Source organism: Mustela nivalis (genome assembly GCF_964662115.1).
Source record: "Mustela nivalis genome assembly, chromosome: 1".
NCBI classification, from domain to species: Eukaryota; Metazoa; Chordata; class Mammalia; order Carnivora; family Mustelidae; genus Mustela; species Mustela nivalis.
Window position 1 is genome coordinate 31,218,433 of NC_139020.1, and position 20,527 is coordinate 31,238,959.

General features: G+C 37.5%; 1 protein-coding gene across 2 annotated transcripts in view; it reads right to left on the reverse strand.

Moving 5' to 3' along the window:
* The window catches only part of ROBO1 (roundabout guidance receptor 1), a 1,158,618-nt gene that overhangs the window by 110,090 nt on the left and 1,028,001 nt on the right, over positions 1 to 20,527 (reverse strand). For both annotated transcript variants that reach the window (XM_082690172.1, XM_082690173.1), the window contains 3 exons: positions 4,527 to 4,647; positions 4,018 to 4,156; positions 1,179 to 1,306 (listed from right to left, as the gene is read on the reverse strand). In XM_082690172.1, the coding sequence (XP_082546298.1) occupies positions 1,179 to 1,306; positions 4,018 to 4,156; positions 4,527 to 4,647 (388 nt within the window). The remainder of the gene's footprint in view (positions 1 to 1,178; positions 1,307 to 4,017; positions 4,157 to 4,526; positions 4,648 to 20,527) is intronic.

A 20,527-nucleotide genomic window follows, 5' to 3' on the forward strand; every position in this document is an offset into this window, starting at 1 on the left:
CCCAAAGTGGGACATAATGGCTTTACAGACAGAAAGAAAATATTCTTTCTTCTTCTTCTATTTTTTTTTTGTTTTGTTTTTTACTGTAAAAAGCCCACAAGGCTCTTTAATAGAAAGCCCACAGTAGAAGCACTCCTCAAAAGCCACCTTTTTCTTCCTAATAGCCTTAGAGGAGACAGTGTTCAGAAAAGATGACAGCACCAAGTGTTGCTAATGTCAGACCCAGAAACCAGCTAAGTGGTTTAGGGCCCAAATCCCTGTTTACCCTATATACTTGTCAAAATAGGGGAGTTTTTTCACGAGCAAAGGTTTTTTAAAGGTCATTGTCTCTCAAATTCCACAATAAAGAATTTGTCCCTAAACTGAAAAAAAAAAAGAAATGAGAGTGTTCTCAGATGAAACATAGTGAGAAATAATCTGTATGACATCATGAAGAAAGGAGAAAAGGGATTATGAAAATGAAAAACATCTGGATTATGGATACAAAGAACCATTTCGTATGGTGAAAGAACCATTTCGGCATGTCAGTTGAAGACGTGAGTCTGACATTCAAAAACTTGTAGCCATTGAATGGGGTGTCCATCTGGGCTCATATACCATCAAATAATCTGTATCAGAACTAGCAAAGTGCAGATGCAGTTAAGTCATTCAACAAATATTTACTGAACATCTGTTATTTCCCAGGAATGTAGGAATTAAAAAAAAAAAAAAAAAAAAGATGGCAGGCATCCCCACTATGTGGATGGCTCGCACATATCAGAGGGAAATAGAATTTTCTTATTTTGGTGTTCTGAATTGTAGAGACCCTTGAAAGTGCACAGTCTGAAGGACTGGTAGATTTGTTGCCATTTAAAATCAAAGCTCTCATGGTAATAGCTGCCATTTAATTAAAAGATTAGAAGGGCTCTATGTCTGAAGGCCCAGAGATTAGAGCACACTTTACTCCTCTACTTCACCAAGACAGAATTCTCCGTAATTTTAGCATCTTAATTCCATTTCCTGTAACAAACACTTATAGAGCTCCCATAGGCAAAATGATAATTTCTCTAAATTATATTTCAATGCAATATTGATAGCACTATTTGAAGCCTACATTTAATATAAACTACTCAAATAAATCTTATTTTCTTCTAATATCCACATCATCCTTCCTGTGATAAAACAACCACAAACCTTACCTTGGACAGTCAGAGTAGCTGATACTTCAGCTTTTCCAACCATATTTTCTGCCACACAAGTGTATGACCCCATGTCACCAGCCATCACTTTCCGAATCTTCAGGGTATGATCATCTCTGATTTCGTATCTAGTGATATAACAAAAAAATGAGCAGTTAAGTGATGTTCTACTTAAAAAAAAAAAAAAAATCCCATCATTGGCAATATGACACATCTAAGACAGCAAATCAATAACGTGCAACATTCTTTTCAGAAAATTTAAAACAAATGGTGAAATGTGGTGTCCCTCTATGTAAGCACGCAGAAAGAAAGAGCCCACATTCCCAAGTATGTTGGCTAAACAATTAAACTGTTTTCCAAAAGGATATTTTTGGGTAAAGTTGGCACTTCCTCACTTATTTCCTTAAGCTACTGTCCTCATACTAAAATCAAAAGACGGTGACCATTAAATAAATTCTTATTATATGCTGGACTTTGTTTTATAGGTCTACTCTTTCAAATTCTTACAACAACTATCTGAAGTATTGGGTGCCTAAGTGGAAAAGTCGGTTGAGTGTCTGACTCTTGGTTTGGGCCCTGAGATCTCAGGGTCATGAGACTGAGCCCTCCATCAGGCTCTGCGCTCGGTGCGTAGTCTGCTTGGGTTTCTCTCTCCCTTTGCCTCTGCTCCTCCCACTTGTGCACTCTCTCTCTCTCAAATAAATAAATAAACAAACCTTAAAACATTGTAAGAAGTATTGTGCTCATCTCCATTTTGCAGATGAGAAACTAGAGACATAAGAAAGGAAAGTCAGCTGGCTTTGGTTCTCAGCTAGGTTAGTAGCAGAATTGATACCCAAACCCAGGCTCTCATTCTAGAGTTTACCTGTCTTACCTCATCTTCTGTCCCCTTCAATGTTCGGTTTCTTTTGAAGTTTCACTTTAATCCTCTTCTTACTCTACGTAATATCCCTAAGTTTTATTAGCTACTATCAGTTATCTGCTGACCAGCTGCAAACACTCCCAACCCCTATTTCACTGAAGCTGGGATTCATAATCCCAAATGATTGATAGTTAGATAACATATCACACAAGTATCTAATATATCTTAGGTTCAATACCACTTTCTTTTCTTTCTCCACTGTATAAACCAACTTCTCCTAATATAATCTCCTGGTATCTTCCTTCCCCAGCTCTCTGTATCAAACAAATTGTCCAATTCATTGGCTTAGTTTCAGAAACTTGTGTCTACCATGGCCCTCTATCTCTATTTCCTGCCCCAGTTCAGACAATCCACATCTCTTTTCTGGATAAAAACAACCATGGTGACCCTGCTGTTAGCTTTACTCCACATTAACTATGTAATGTATATTACATTACATAATATTAATAATTAATATATTAATTAATGTAATATCCATGACACTAAAAATTGGCACTAAAAATGGCACTAAAAAATTATTTTCTCTAAAAAGTAATCCTGTTGAGGATATCTGGCTGGCTCAGTGTGTAGAGTATGTGACTCAATCTCAGGATTGTTAAATCTGAGGCCCATGTTGGCTGTAAAGATTACTTAAAAATAAAATCTTTTTTTAAAGATTATTTATTTTTTAGACAGAGACAGCACGAGAGCAGGAGTGCATAGGGGTAAAGGTAAAAGGAGAGGGAGAGTCTCAAGCAGACTCCACACAGAGTGTGGAGCCTGACGGGGTGTTTGATCTCATGACTCTGAGATCACGACCTGAGCTGAAACCAAGAGCCAGATTCTCAACCGACTCTGCCACCCAGGTGTCCCTAAAAATAAAATATTAAAAAAAAAAAAGTAATGCCATTCATACAAATTCCTTTTGACTCACCAATGTACATGTGATATGATTCAAAGTTCCTCACTATGTTATACAAAGCCCCTGATCATTTGGCCCCAGTATCTCCAATCTGACAGAACTTCTTGCTACATGCCCTTTGAGCTACCATGCTAAACTTCCCACCACTCAAGGCATGTGACATTCTTTCTCAGATTTGTGTCTATGTTATAATGTCTCTTTTCCTGGAATACTCTTCTCTTCTTTCTTGCTTTTCAAATTTATACTTATTTTTCAGGGCACTGTTTACATGAGAACTCTCTCCTGATTTCTTACTCCCCTAGGTCTCCATCTATGTGACAAAGGGTTTGCCATGTTATTCTGTATCTATCTACACAAATCTTTTGGGAGCTCCTTGGGAGCAGAAATGATGTCTAAGACTCTGTAACCCCCAAACCTAGCAAGGGCTCAACACATGTTTGCTGAATGAACGGAAAGACAGCTTAACTTAAAGACGGCACTTGAAAGCTTCATTTCACTGTCTTGCTCCCTGGGGCTGCAAGTGTAGCTCTGCTCTTAACCAATTTAAAGTCTTGACAGATAGCAAGACACTCTGACTTCTCCTGCCCTTCCCTGGTGATTTGGTAGCTAAGGAAATAGAAACCTACTTTTTAATTGGGTCATACCTATATCTTTACTGCTAGACCTCCCTTCCCTTTCCTACCCACTGCCATAAAAGAAATGGCTATTAATTGTGCTCTCGTTGGACAGAAGAGAAACCTGTTGAAGAACTATCACATTCTTCAAGTGTTTCCTGGGCAAGCCAAGGTCATGAGTCTATAGTTCTTATGTGAAACTCTCAGAGAAAGCACGATAACCTCCTCCTGATTCTAAAAAAATCAGGATATAATGATTCTAATTATCTATCATATTGTATCTGGCCCCTGATCAAAAAGTCTAGAATGGACTAGTCTAATGACACGTATATAAGCGGGGATCCAATGAGAACAGTAGAAATTCTGAGCAGATGAATCATATCATCATATTCTGATCTGTACCTGGATTTGGGCAGTTCTCCATCATCTTTTCTCCATCGTACCGTAGGCACAGGGTCACCTCGGGCCTCACATTTAAATTCTGCACTGTCATCTACTGTTACGGCCAAATTACTAGGTCTCTTCACAAACGATGGTCTCTCTAAAATGAGAAAAAGCTATCTCAAGAACAAATAAAAATGAACAGACTAAACACCATTTGAGATGTTCGTAAAGACACTTATGATTTCAAATATTATTTAGAAAATTATTGCACCTGATTCCCTTCCTCTAGAAACCCCTCCCTAGGTTTCTGAGATCACGATATAATGATCTAGTTTTCTCCTAGTTTTCTTCCTGTGTCCTGGCTTCTTTAGTTTGGGCTACTTGACTTATTCCTCATCTCCTCTCCCAGCCTGTAAAAATACCCATTTACCTTCTAAAAAGTGACTTCTTTCTCCCTGCTCTAAAGAAACTGAAAAATGATAGGAGATCTACTTTACAGTGGGTGGACTGGATAAAATTTCACTTACCCAGAACAGTTAGCTCTGCTACTTCGCTCTCACGTTCCCCAACCATGTTGGTACCAACACACACGTATTTGCCAGCATCACTTTTGCGGGTGTAAGTAATCATGAGCTTTCCACCTCGTATCTTAAAAAAAAGTTTTACAGGAATACTATTAAAATTGCTTTTAGCCATGTTGATGCAACAGAAGTCTTCCTAAGTGAAGTCTACTTTCCAAACAAAGAACAAAACATAATTATATCAAAAAGCTGATATGCAGTATTTGCTATATTTATAGGTAGTACCTTTATACAGAATTTGTACCATATATACCATATAAAAGGGGACAAACTCTTTTACTTACCTGCATTTTCCTATACAGTTATTACATTCAGAATAACTAGAAATTTCTATTTCTATACTGGCCAAGTTCTTTCCTATTATTTAGTTAAATGAAAACTAAACAAGTGTATGAATAATTTGGTTAGCAAGCGGGGGGAGGGAAGGAAATTCTTAATACCATATGAGTACACTTAACATGTAAATTTGGATTAGCTTTAAATGATTTCAAGGAAGCATATTCTGGTACTAGAAGATGTGGGAAAAAATGTCCCTAATTACTTAATTTGTCAGGTTTGCTTTAAAGGAATATATCGTTAAAGATCCCAAACCGTGCAGAAACTGACATGGTCTAAAAAAATAAAATAAAATAAAATAAAATAAAATAAGCGTTGCTGCTGCCCAAGTAGTTTCCTGGGGACTAAGGAGGCAGAGACTGAACAGTTCCCAATAAATCATTTTGAAAGTCATTTGGACACACTCTTGAACATTCAATTATTTGAAGAAGAATTAATTACAAATGTAAGCAGACTTCCAGTACAATAAATAGGCTGAAGTTAACCATGAATTAAGATCAGTTTGCGGAAATTGAACTATCTTTACTTAATTTAATAGGCTTTTGGTGGAGAGTTGGGTTCAGTTCCCCAGGAACATTGACAATGCTCTGAACCTTGGAATGTTTTTGTCAAAAGATAACTTCGAGAATGTTTCATGTAGGTTTTGACCTTACCTCACAGTTATTCTGTATAGTGTACTGATGGGGGAGAGGGAGAGAAAGTACAATGAAAGGGAAGGAGGGAATAGGGAGAAAAAGCCAAGCAAAGGCAGGCAGGAAAGAACTATTCAAATGGAAATTTTTTTTCATCATAAACTTGGAGTTTATTGAAAGCCCTACTTTATAAAGTAACTGTTTTGGAGAGTTGTAACTGTTAGTTTCAATCCAGACACCCAAACTAGACACTGCATCCAAGTCTTCATGTGTTAGGACAGACCAAATAAGAACTGTGCAGTTTTTATTTCTGTAACTTGTAGAACTTAATAATTTTCAGTCATTTTATTAAAACAATAATCATGATTCTCTTGGTACCATTACAAAAACCACACAGGGACTTTTCTCCATATTGTTCATGACTCTATTTCTCATACCTACAAAATGCCTCCACACAGTAGTCACTTAAATGATTTTTGTTGAATACAAACTGTTTTTATACATAAAATCGAGCCTGTCATCCAAGGAACCATTTCTACAAAGGTTTATAGGGAGTTATATGTTTTACATGTATATATGTTTTTTATATATACTTATCTAATTTTCACACAGAATAACACAAAGAAACAAATGTCGCACAAAAACAAACAAATCTTCCAAAAGTTAACGAATGCCAATACTTGGTAGTCTTCTTTTCTCTCTCTCTCTCTCACACACACACATAATATAGATAGACAAAGGTACAGATTCACCTCTACCTCTACTCACACACACTTTTCCAATATAGAATAATGTGATCTACGCTCTTCTATAGGCATTTTCAACTCAGTAATATGTTGAGAATATTTTTACATTTTAAATGTTGAAGACATTGTGGACAGATCCTCCCCAGTGACTCCCAGTGACTCCTCAGTACTCCATTATTCATAGTTCTCATTGTATAGATTCACTATACTTTACCAGATTATTCCCCTACTGATAGATGTTAAAGATAGTTCCATTTTTCCCTCTTCTAAATCAGCATCTTTTCTCACGTGTGCAATTATCCCGTTAGAAAGTCTCAAATGGAAGTCTTAATTCAAATGTCCACCCAACCTTCAGGCTACTGGTTCATGGATCTAACTATTTGGTGTTTCATAAAGTGGCTTTTGTGTAAAGATATCATTTAAATTTTGGTCTTTATTATAATCCTGCTGTGAGGCTGTTAGGGCAAGGGTTCTACTAACTTCATTTTTCACTTAAGGAGCCAGCAGCTCAGCTAAGCATAATCTCCTTGCCCAAAAAGCTCCTCTCTGCCCATCATCACAGTATGTTTTAATTTTGTGTTCAGTGTCAGCTTTCCTCCCTGACTGTGACCTCTGAGGCAGGGAAGCATATCTCAATCATCGTTTAGCCCCAGGACCTGTCATAATATCTAGGATATAGTAAAGAAATGTGTGGAAAGTAAGTGACTCACCCAATGTCACTTAGCAAGTGGGAACAGATTTTAGCCAAGATAGAGGTCTTTGGCTACACGAGATGTGCAAATGACAAGAAACATACAGGCCACAGCACTGTTATAACCGCGGCTTAATGAACTTGAGTTTAAGCTTGACTTCTTGAGGTTCAGAAAATTCGAGAATCCTATCAAGATCCAGACCATTAAGATCTGGTGTCGCCTTTTGTCATGTACTTATTTTGAAACACCTCCCATGTTTATGGGAAATCTTGAGGAAATAAAATCATTCCTGCAAAAATGAAGGTGACAAGTTCTATTCCTGATACGAAAGTTAAACGATCTGAGATGTGGCCCTAGATGATGTTCCGATATTAGATCTTTAATTTTGGACAAAGTACTGAGCCTCCTCTTCTGCCTTACAATCTAACCTTAAATGTTCCTGCACAGGTAGATGGTCACTTCATTTCGGAAGGGATTGTACATTCATGAGTAAAAGCTATAGCAAAATAAGAGGGAGTCAACAAATCCTTTAAGCATTCTTTGTGCCTTAAAAGTCATTGAGTCCTATCTATAATAAAATACAAGGCTTTGTGAATAATTTTAAGATACATTCAAATGTGGAGAAAAATGAGAGTCAGAGAATGATAAAGCATAAATAATTTTCAACCGTACGGACATTTTTACAGCTTCAGGATAACATAGTACAAATTTACTTTTACAAATCTTAAATACTTGGGAATGTAGAGTTTTAAATCAACGTGCTGATGCACACGTGGGGCACCAATTAGCTTTATATATTGCAGCCCAACACTGTTCTATTTTGAAAGGATCCTTATATTGGGTTGAAGGCAAATTTTGTTAACGTGAGTTATGAGGGGGCTGCCGGGGGATTCTCAGAGAGGATGGGAGTCCAATGTTGCGCTGAATGGGAGGAAGCAATAACCAAGGTGAACGCAAATTCAAAGAAAGCCATCAAGTACTGAAGCATGTGTGGTTCACAGCCTATTCCTAGAACTCTAGCTATCCCTTGACCTTGAACAGACAGGTGTGAGCTGCGCAGGCCCACTCACAGTCGGATTTTTTCAATAAACACCGTACAGTATTGTAAATGCATGTTCTCTTCTTTATGGTTTTCTTTCTTTCTTTCTTTTTTAAGATTTTTTATTTATTTATTTGACAGAGAGAGATCACAAGTAGATGGAGAGGCAGGCAGAGAGAGAGAGAGAGAGAGAGAGGGAAGCAGGCTCCCTGCTGAGCAGAGAGCCTGATGGGGGACTCGATCCCAGGACCCTGAGATCATGACCTGAGCCGAAGGCAGCGGCTTAACCCACGGAGCCACGCAGGCGCCCCCCTCTTTATGGTTTTCTTAATCACATTTTCTTTTCTCTAGCTTACATTATCCTAAGAATACAGTATAGAAAACATATAATATACACAATGTTATGTTCATGTTATGGGTAAGGCACCCAGTTAATAGCAGGCTATTGGTTAAGTTTGGGGGGAATCCAAAGTTATACATAGATTTTTGACTGTGCAGGGGGTGGGTGTCCCTAACCTCTATGATGCTTAAGAGTCAACTGTAGTCACACTTGGCTCAATCTTGAAAAGACTTCTAAACCCATCTGCCAGGAGACTTACGCTTCGGTGACACGTAGCTATGTTTTGCTACTAAATATAGAGAGAGAAGCCGTCCTTCTCTCTAAGATTTTAATCTACAGAATGCTTTGTTGAACCATATTTACTGTTCAAATTAAAAATAACCCACCAGGCATTTTACGAAATATTTTCTTGTCCTTTTTAAGTAAATACTAGTTGTATGGCCCACCAGGACATTTATTTCTACAAGAAATGTTTTTAAATGATCTCTTATCTTGAGAAGCCTTCTCCATTAGAATCATAATATAATTAAAAGCATACATTTGTCACACCTGTTCATTTCTATATAATTTCTGTATCAATGGAAAAAAAACCCTAAAATAATGAATTGAGGCCTAAAAATAAAAATATTAACCCTTATAAGGCATTTTTTGAAAAATGCATTTTTTTCTTGAATAACAGCAAGAGATATTAATCATCAATGGCTGCATGAAGTCAACTAAATTGCACTTTTTTCTTCCCTGCTCGAGGCATTCTTTACCAGCATTATCTGGTTGGAACCAAACTCAAAATGAAAATACCTACACAAACTTAAAAAAGAGAGAGAGAGAGAAGATTTCTAAATCCCAGACAACCTTTCAAATTGTACATTCACATAGGAAAGCCAAGCGAGCATGGGCCCTGGAATCACCACATCTTCGTATATACATGGAGGGTCAGGCAAGGTGTTCACGCCTCGGTACCTCTGCTTCTCATCTCTAAAATGGGGATTCTCTTAACACACATCTCCAAGGCTATCGAGAGTTACATGAACTAAATCACGCAGAGTACTTAGAAAAATGCCTGCTCATCATAATTAGATACTATGCTTATGGATTTAATGATTAAAGGGACATTTGCCTAATCAAAACCAATCTTCCTTTGCAAGGCCACATCCAGAAGCTTTTTATGAAAATGAACTAGTTACACATCTTCCATTGCTTTCGTCAGGAAAAGGTTTATTTGCATGAACATAGTAAAGCCTGAGAAACAAGTAATTCTCAGGCCAAATACGTTCTTATTTCCTCCAAAACAGTGATTCTTTATGAGGGCAATCACCTATCCTCTCCCAGGAGATATACGGCAATGTCTTAAGATATTTGTGGTTGTCACCACTGAGGGGGGAGCAGGTGTGTTACTAACTGCTGGGGGGCAGAGGCCAGGGAGGCTTTGAAATTGCCTACAATGCACATTGGAGTCCTCCACAAAAAAGGGATTATCACACCCAAAATGTCGGTAGTGCCGAGGTTGAGAAATCTTGCCTAAAGGCCTGGCTTGGGCCTAAGGATAAATGCTGGATTAAAAGAACAACAGGAAAGAGGAGTTAAAATTAGACAAAATAATAAGTATTTTTTTATTCTATTTCAGAAATCAGTGCTGCAACTTCTGAGATTAGTATAAATACCACCCCCCACCCCCGACACACACCTTCTACAATTTCATTCTAAAATACTGCATTCCATTCTGTACTCACTGGCAATAACAGTTAAGGGTCTCCAAGCAGACATGACAACTTAAATGGAACACTAAACAAGTCTCACCAAACCTGGAGGAAACTGATCTCCTTAGAGATGTCAGAGACTGAAACTGACAAAGGGGAAGGAAGAAACAACAAAGTGTAGCAGATAGAGAAATACAGAAAGAAAGAAAGAAAGAAAGAAAGAAAAAGAAAGAATAGAAATGGTAGTCTTCAATACGTATAAATGCAAGTTGATTGTGCATTATGTCAATGGCTGAATGGAAACCGAGTTAAGCAAAAACCATCATTTTATTCTCTATGGTCACAATCGTGGACTACATGGGAGCCCGTTTTTTTCAATAAACAAAAGAACAGGGAAAACACAGCACTATAACCCCAACCAAAGAGAACACACCGGCTCTCAAGCAGGACCTGTCATTAATCGTCACCATTTTATGTAGAGTCATATAATAATATTGACTGTAGAGGGTGACTTTATACATTCTAAATCTTCGTGCCCCTCTGTAAACCAAAAACTGACATTTCCTCTCTACACAGAAAGGAAAAATATGTTGAACACATACAAAACACTATAAATGTGAAAATAGCCACATTTAAAACAAGCTAAGAAATATGTCTTGGCAGGTCTCCTCCTGCAACTGGATCTGACAGCCAAATTGTAAACCTATCAGAAAGGAGTTTGTATAATGAACAGAAACAGTGTTAAACAGGGCACTGAGGCAACACTTCTTCAATTAACATAATCCCGGTGGTGGAGAAGCTGAAGGAGTTAAGCTTTCAGACAATATGCTGGCATCCAGCCTATGTCAAAAATCTGAGGCAGGGGTCCTCCTTCCTCATTACCATATACCTTACCAGACCACGGTGCTAACCACATTTGAAACCCACATTTCCATAAGCTCTAGACAGTGCTTAAAGGGGGGCCTCAGCTATCTACATACTTGATAAAAACAAAACAAAACAAAGGTCTCCCAGTGGACTTGCTCTTTTTGGGGAAGGAGACAGAAGAGGAAAAAAAAAAAAATAAGAACAAGGAGAAAGTGGTAAAGAATTGTAAAGTTTTAAATATCGGCCTCTGAATTTTTTTTTTAAAAGTGTTTCAGAGACATTAAGGTATTGAACATGTCAATGTATTTGATACACAGGATTCTTATAAAATAGCATTTTTCCCTTTAAAAAAGAATACATGGTCATTTTCCTCAGGGGTAAAATGTCTTCTCTCCTGGTATTTAAAGATTTTTCTGAGGCTGTTGAAAATCCCTTTCTGGAATGTTTTCCTCTTTACTAGACTCTTTACTAAATACAAAGATAATATAGAAAAATCAGGTGTAAGGTATGGCTTTCTAACCAAAACCAGAATCATTTTATATTTCTGGCAAGCATGAAAAAATCAGAATTAGAATCTCAATTACAATTCTTCTTTCCAGAATACAAGAAGAAAAACTGATTATCTTCGTACACATAGAAGCATGTTTTCTTTAAAAAAGTAAATTATGTAAGCTTTTTGTCTGGTTATTCCATGAAGTATATAGCCTACCCTGCAATCAGTACTTAGAATCAGAAATAAAGATGAACTTAAAATGAACTCCTTGGTATGTCTTCATTTTCTACCCTAAAGGAAGTCAGATGATTTGCAATATCTGTTACACTTGAATTTTTTTTTTTCCCCCCAGGCATCACCCTCACAACATTAGCCATATACCTCTAGGTTAACATACTAACCCAACTGGGGCTAATTAACTAGTTTGGCTACACAAAATCTTTTCTGCTTTTAATTACATTAACTTAATGTGACTTGAATTCAGCAGACCAAAAATGAAACCACTAATTATATTAAGGGCTTCAAAGATGATTTCAAATTGCTAACCACCAAACTGTCATACAATTTATCTCATTTCCTTTAATAGATTTTGCATTTACAATCTGTGTTCTTTACTAGAAATACTATTTTTAAGCTATATTATAACAACAGATTAAGAGAGTAACGATTTAGAAGCTAAAGGAGAAAGATGTTCAAGTAATATGTATGTTCAGACATACATAGGTTTTATTATACCAGTGAGAAATGGGGCAGTAATGAATTTTTACAATTTTCAAAAAGATTTAAAGGCTCAGAAATATTCATTTACAGTGGTGAAGGCTTGATAAGCAGGGTTAACATCAAGAGTGATATTTTTAAAGCACCTGGGCTTAGAAATTATTTTTTTCTGAAAAACTTGATTCTTTACCACTGTTCTTCTACTATTTTTGCAAAGTAAATAAGAGGAGAGATTTTGAATTACAGTCTAGTCTCGCATATATCATCCTTAGATAATTTACTACTAACTCTCTCTGGGTAGAATATCTATTCCCAGCAATGTTGTCAGTTCTGCCTGGATCTCTGACCTACAGCGGGGCGACCAAGCTGTTGTGAACTGGAGGAGAAGTACTTTGCATGGGTTTAAGACTTCTTAATGACAATGAGATGCAGGTACCCCAGATGGCCAGCCATGGCCCCCAGACATTCTCTTTAGTGAAAGAAACTACAGGACGGTTTTGGACAGTCCCTACGGAATCCTTTCAACAGAGACACGTAAAGAAGCGTCACAACAATGGCTTTTAGTTTTTTTCAAATTTAACATTAATTCAACAACAACGACAACAAAAACAAACCAAAAAGATGTCTTGCTTGAGCAGGAAGCGGAGAAGGGGGAATTAAAATAATGGCCAATACTTTCCCATCTGGCTGCCAAAGTAGTATGACTTTTTTGTTGCTTTACCGCAAACAATTCAGATTAACGCATCTGTATTTTCTACAAGATACACTACAATAGCATCCTTCAGACACAACCATGCTTTACCGCATTCGAAGTTAAGCAAAATGACTGGTGATAGTAAAATTAAAAGTACAAATGACAGACAAAGGATTGGATAAAACACATGTCTCACAGCAATCTAAAAAAAAAAATTACAACCAAGTAAAAGATAATTTATGTATCCAGATCTTACACAGTATCAAAGAAATTACTGTGTTTCTTATGCAGCAATATTTCTTGTATCTTTAAGTAGTTCGAAAAGAATCACTAATAAAAAAAGTCATGTTTAGAATTAAATCATTTCATGTTTTTACTAATTCTGCTCTAATATCAAATATAGGTATTATATTTCTGAATATATATATTAATGATTGGGCTCTTGTTTCACTCTTTGGAACCCAAATTTTAATGTAGTTAGTAATCAGAATCAATTTTAAATTTTTGACAAATTTCCACTATCAAAAATCATTGACCTAAAACAATTTGTATCTATTACTCTAGTCACCATAAACACTTTTCTTAGTATATAAACACATTCTAGGACAATTTTTGTTTATTCTGCTTATTTGGGCTCCTGCTGTCACACAAAAATAATGCTTTTTTAAATATCAGGTATCCATGACAACACGATTTCATATTTAAGTCTCAATCATATGTTTTATTTTAAATAAACAGGACTGGCCAAATCCCAGTTCTTCCAGGCTAACAAAGTTTATTTCCTCTTCCTACTTTTCATAAAGGTGACTTTCGCTCAATTCATTTGTTCATTTTCTGAAAAACGTTCACCCTTCCTTATTCTTTTTTCATTTCGGTTCATAGAGACCTTAGTGAGAGAGAGAGAGAGGGAGAGAGGGGGAAGGAAGAAAAAAAAAGGCATTGTTTGAAATATTTCCCACTCAAGACTCTTGATTAGATATGACCTGGCTTCATGCTGTTTATCCAAAGGCTGTTCGGTAAATTTACCTTGTACTCATCCCCAGCTCGATACGGACTCAACAAGACACAACAAGAGCAACTATACCACAGAGATAGGAGAAACTGAGAAAAACAGATTACAGAGTAGTATTCACCATATATAGTTTGTTTTACTGTAGATTATTTAGAAAATTAATTCACATTTTAATTCCACCACCAAACTCTTTTACCTGGGTATCACTCATCCACTGACTCAGCACCCTTCTTCCGCAAAGCCCATTCCGTTCTGCCATCTACTTCAAGTGTAAATAATGTCCATGGGATTTGCACAAAACATCTCATGGAACATAAAGATGCCTGGGTAAGTACACAGTCACTATAAAAAGTTACGAAAATGACCAATCGAAAGCAATCAAATGACCATTTAAAAGGGGCGGCGTTACAAGGAGAAAACCGTAACTTGTAGGTCTTTCAACTGTTCAGTAGAAGACAGAGGAAAAAGAGGCAAACCAGGATCTCTCCACGGGTGTCCCATACTTGCTTGGGCTGCAGGCACAGAAGAGAACATGATCTCATTTCATTTGTTTGCCGGTACACTTTACAATACCGTTTAAAAACCAACACGGCTTCAGCCAGGAGTTTAAACACCCTGGGTCATCAGAGGGAAGCAACAAGAGACTCATGCAGAAAAAGAATTATCCCAGTGGGAGCCCGTGGCTCTCCACAGCTTGGGGAGCTGCCAGCTAAGAACACGGGCTGGGAGATGTTGCTGCCCAGGACTACGGCAGCTGCATTTCTCTGTTAATTCCATCTCCCGGACTAAACTTTTCTTTTCTCCCGCATAGCAATTTATAAATTGGTAGTTGGTTGTCGGCGGCCGCAGAGGCACACACCTCTGATAATCTGATCACAGACTACGTGGGGAAGTGCTCAACTGCTAATTGTAGGCAACAGGGACCTCCCTACAGAGAGACACAGTTGAGTTCCAGGGACAGGAGGATTTTCCTTGCGAAGATATAAATTATTACCTTTCTGTCTGTTGAGTTTATCTCACTAGAGGGGCTTCCCATGAATCCTCATTTTAACAAGGAATCATGGAAAAGAAACACAGTCACTTTAAAACCCACCCCTTTCCCTGAAGTGTGGCTCAAAGTCAATATGGAAACTTCGGCTGGGCATTTTCTCTTAGACACCCGTTTTCTTGAGCCAGTCACAGTTAGGTGGCCTAAAGCAATCACCCGAAAAAGGCCCCCTTTAATTGACTGTATTTCAAACCAGGGGCAGACAACTGCTTGGCGCTAGTGAAATGGAGAGTGGATAAACAGGGAAGGCTTTTAGCTGATTCCCCAGGTGTCTGGTTCCGCCAACATTAAGATCAGAACCCCAAAGTAAATCCTATAAAAAGGAGGTAATAGGAAAAGTGGTTTGGGAAGAGAATAGCCTTTGCTAGCTATCTCCTAAAAGTAAGGAAGGTGATTGATTTTTACCTCTATGAAAATTATAGGCGTTATGTGGTAGGACTCTGCATGTGTATAAAAAATTAATTTAGCTCATAGCTATTAAAGTTAATGTATCAGTTCCTTCTCAGGTCTCATGAAACAATGTCCTGCTGTTTTAAAGGTAAAAACAAAGTCTTATGGGCAATTTTCACTTTTGTACAAAACCAGGTTTGCTTTTTATCACCTCGTCCAACCAACTGGCTATAACTCTGAATTTACATACAGTCACTGTTAGGACAGCCTGAAATAAAAAATCTATGGAGGAATTATGACTATACTCTAGAAATCAAGATGACAAATGCTCATAGTATTTGAGGGAAGAAAAAGCTCATTTTCAAACACTTGGCTCTTTCAAGTTACAAGTGCACCAGCTGAAAATACTTTTCAAACAATAAATTCCTCTTTTCTCTCCATCAGTTCTTACACTTAGGGTCTTCTCTCTACAGTTTTGGTCCAGTGTGAGAATTTCCCTCACCCCCCAAACGCCTTGCTAAAATAATGCCTTTTCCACAGACTGTGTATAATTTGTTACTCTTGAAATTTAAATGCACTTATATTCTGAAGATGATACATAACCATGGCAGAAAAAGTCAAATCAAGGTTGAGTACGCAGGGGATTCTTGGATTCAAAAATTCACAATGACTTTATGGAAATTAACTCAGGAGAATTACTTTATGGGAAAAATGTGAAAAAAGTAAAAATCACGCAAGCAATGAATCATGGAACACAACATAAAAAACTAATGATGTACTACTGTATGGTGACTAACATAACATAATTAAAAAAAAAGATTAAAAAAAAAGTAAAAAGCAATAAAATCCTTTAATCCTATTTACCGGGGTTCTCTACCAATATGAACATCCCTAAAGTAGCTACACATTGAAGTAAACACCCACTCCCATTCTGTGGAATTTTAATCCCAGAGTCAAAGGAGAGCAAGAGCAGACTTTCAAGTGACAAGCTTAATTGATTAATCAGAAGTCAGGGCTCATCAGACCAGGGTCAGAGACTCAATATCCATATGGCCAATTGCTTTGCTCTCTTTTATTGATCACAAGACTATGACAGAACCCAGCTCCGTTATTTGGCAAATGTGTGCCTCCTCCCATAAGGGACATATGATAAGATAAAAATAATAACCCCCTTCTCCCCCAACACCGCTTCTGTTAAAATAAACGAAAATATATCTAAATACCACCTAAGAAAGCAAGTTGGGCCATTTGCACATGTGAGGAAGACATTAAATTCATGAGACAAAAAGGCTGGAGCCAGTGCTTAAAGGAACTCTTCTTGATGGTTTATATCAAGCTTCCGAGTTACCCACACACATTTCTCACTATTTCCTGAGAACTAATGATTAAGACACGGACACCCTGATATGAGGAAGTTGAGAGGCAACGTGGGGGGCTTGGGGGGTAGAAAAGGAATAAATGAAACGAGATGAGATCCGGAGGGAGACAAACCATAAGAGACTCCTAATCTCACAAAACAAACTGAGGGTGGCTGGGGGGAGGGGGGTGAGGAGAGGGTGTTGGGGTTACGGACATTGGGGAGGGTATGTGCTACGGTGAGTGCTGTAAAGTGTGCAAACCTGGCGATTCACAGACCTGTACCCCTGGGGCTAATAATACATTATATGTTAATAAAAAATTTTAAAAAACTATAAAAAAATAAAGTTAGGAGAAAAAAAAAAGATATGGACAAGTAAGAAATATTTTTTAAAAAAGTGTCTTGACTCCTTATATTTCTTTTCTTTTCTTTTTAAAGATTTTATTTATTTATTTGACAGACAGAGATTACAAGTAGGCAAAAGAGGCAGGCGGGGAGAGAAGAGGAGGAAGCAGGCTCTCCGAAGAGCAGAGAGCCCGATGTGGGGCTCGATCCCAGGACCCTGCAATCATGACCTGAGCCGAAAGCAGAGGCTTTAACCCACTGAGCCACCCAGGTGCCCCCGGAATTCTTAGATTTCTATAGTTTTCTGTGAAAAAAGAAATTGAAGGGGACTGGTTTTTGTTTAAAATAATCTTTCTCGGTTATAAATAGCTCAGTTCTCTGTTCAAGACAAAAGCTTCCTGAACAGAAAATGCAGTGCAAAAAGGTATCAAGGGTATTAATGATCTCAGTGTTCTGAACCGCTCCTAACCCCAAGTCTGTAGGTGCTTGAACTTTTGAGTTGAAATTCAGAATTTTGTATTTCTAGATTGCACCCACATAAACCTAATGACTAGTTATTCTATGAACTAAATATTAATCTTCTATTCTATTATTCTATTTAAGAGTAATTATTAAATCCTAATAGCATGAGGTTCTAGAATTAAGTGGTGGGAAAGGTTCTGGTGGAAGCAAGGTAAGCCAGTGCAAAGATTAAAGAACAAGATAAAGTCAATTAAAAAACAACAAAAAACCTGATCCCATGTTTCTTGCCTCTCTCCCACATGGAATATAAATTCTACAATAGTAAAGGACTTATCATATCTCTAGTATATAGCACAACACCCACAGAAAAGACCGTATAAAAAATCAGATCAATAGAATTCTTTGATTTCATTCATCACTTCAGAAAAAGGTTTGATTTTCTTTAAAGATTTTTATTTATTTATTTGACAGACAGAGATTACAGTTGGCAGAAAGGGAGGCAGAGAGAGAGAAAGGGAAGTAGGCCTGCCGCTGAGAGCCCCATGCGGGGCTCGATCCCAGGACCCTGGGATCATGACCCGTGCCAAAGGCAGACGCTTTAACCCACCGAGCCACCCAGGTGCCCCAAAAGGCTTGATATTTTACAATTCAAGTTAGAAGTACACCTTTTTATATTGCCTTGCAGAGGACAAATTCAAATTCTAATGACTTAATGTCAAGGTACTAAATAAATTTAAATTCTTGGATGATTCAAAAGAAGTTTTAAAGGACTTAGCAATGCAAAAACCTAGGGATACCTGTGTGGCTCAGTCAGTTAAGTGACTGACTCTTGATTTTGGCTCAGGTTATGATCTCAGGGTTCTGAGATGGAGCCCTGCCTTGGACTCCACGCTGGGCACAGAGCCTGCTTAAGATTCTCTCTCCCTCTCCCTATGCCCCCCCACCCCAAAAATCATCTGCAAAAACGTAACTTCTGAAAAAAATTAAGTCTTAAGTGTAAAGTGCCTTTGATGATATTCTCTAAAAGCACATGAAAATTATATCAGTGAATCTGTGGTCCACATCATAAATGTATGAAGGTATTTAAACAGCAATCTGGATTTTTATTGCTGTAAGTAAGGAAAAATCGTGATTATCAACATGTGCTCCATACACGACACTGTTGCATTTCTCACCTTTGATTTTTACAACAATCCCACCAAGGAAGCATATTTTCCTATTTGCGGATGAGAAAACGAAGGCTCAGAATATCAAAAACCCGCTCTCCCTCATTCAGTAAGTGGATCAGAGCTCATTCTCCGCAGATCCAAAATAAAACTCACACAGAGTGCTTCCTTGGGAACCAAAAGCAGGAACTTGTATTTTCGTTGCATCCCACATGACAAAGTATAAATTAGCACTATCTTGCGCATGGGTAGATGACAGGACTCAATGGCGTGGCAAAGAAGCAGGTGCTGTTGGTGGGCTTGCCTGAATGCGTTAGCCTGGTGGCTCTCCTTCTATCTCACTCCACAATTTCAGCCTGACCGATCTGGATATCCAACCTAATTGCCCTTAATCCATCTGGCAGCCGGGGGAAAAGGTGCATGTTTACACTTGACATCTTGCATGTGTTCTTTGCAAGAAAAGTGTAGTTAGGTAAATATTTTATATTAGTTCCTACACAGAGGAATGGTTCTTCTTTCCCCAAATAAACATGCATTTACTATCATGGCATGTTTATAATGTAAACAGCATATTTATAAAGCTTCCCTAATAAAGATGAGGAAATCTGCCATGATCTTTTATAAGCATGATACATAGGGCAATACAGTGGCTTAATATGTCTAGGTGAGAGGAAAGTGACACCATGAATGTTCAAAAGCAAAGGAATATGGAATGATGGATTCCTGAGCGAATTACACGTTATCCACTCAAGGAAACAAATTTCCATTACTTTCAACCAGTTTTACCCATATTGAGTTCAACTGCTCTTGAGATTTTCCCATACGAGATGATGCTCTTAAAGGTGACATAAACAGGAGCTCATTTCTACTGAGATCAGCATTTAAAGCTTCATGATCACCTAGATTTGTAAGATTTAAAAAGAGAAAACTTGTGCCATCTGTTAGTAATTCTGTTAATGCATAACAGATTACTTTATAAGTATACTATTTACCATATTATCAAATTCTTCAGGTTTAAGCAGATGAAAATTGGAGCGGTCCGATGTTATCAAGAGAATATTAGTGCTTTTAAAGCACCTATCCTTTGAACAAAAGAAATGCAAAATCAGCATTAGTTTAGACATGGACCTCAGCATAAGATTTGGGATTCTTCTTTGAGATAGTATCCCTATATAAAAGTGATAATATGTAAAGATTGAAAACTAGAGTCAATCTTAGCCAGCTACAAATAATGAAAAAGAAATTCCCACCACTTTTAAAGGCTTAAAATAATTTCTTTGATTTCTGCATCTTGGACCATGTTAAAGCATGAAAAGAATGCCTTGTACAATCAAGCACATTTCTCAATCAGTATACTACTTTGCTTTTAAGATTATAATTCATTCTGCCTATGGTACCCAGAAAACAAGTGAAGTCTGGGTCATTCTGAGCAAACACAAAAATTACAGGCAATGGGAAAAGCCAACTTGTAACCAATAAGTTATCAACTTATTTGGTAAAATACATTTTACCAAAATGTATTTCGTTATCATTTAAATGGTTTCCAAATTAGAGTTAAGATTTATAAGCAATGCTTTAAGATATATTTTAAAACTCTTATCTTTTGAGAAGCATTTCATCTGTGATTAATAGAACATCCAAAATAAAATAAACCGGTTAGAGCACCATCCTTGAAGCCACAGATATACCTCTAATTGGGCAAACTACTTTAACCCATAATTAAACAAAGTGCTCCCAGACAGTAGTAAAATTTCATTAGTCCTTGACTATTTGGAGAAATGTAATAGCCTGATAAAATATATCAAAGTCTTGGAAGATGAAGAAACACAGCTGCTTGAGTGAGCATGTATTATACAGGGAGAAAAAAGGCAGGTTGGCGGGGGTGTGGGGGGCGGTATTTGTAACCTGCTTTCT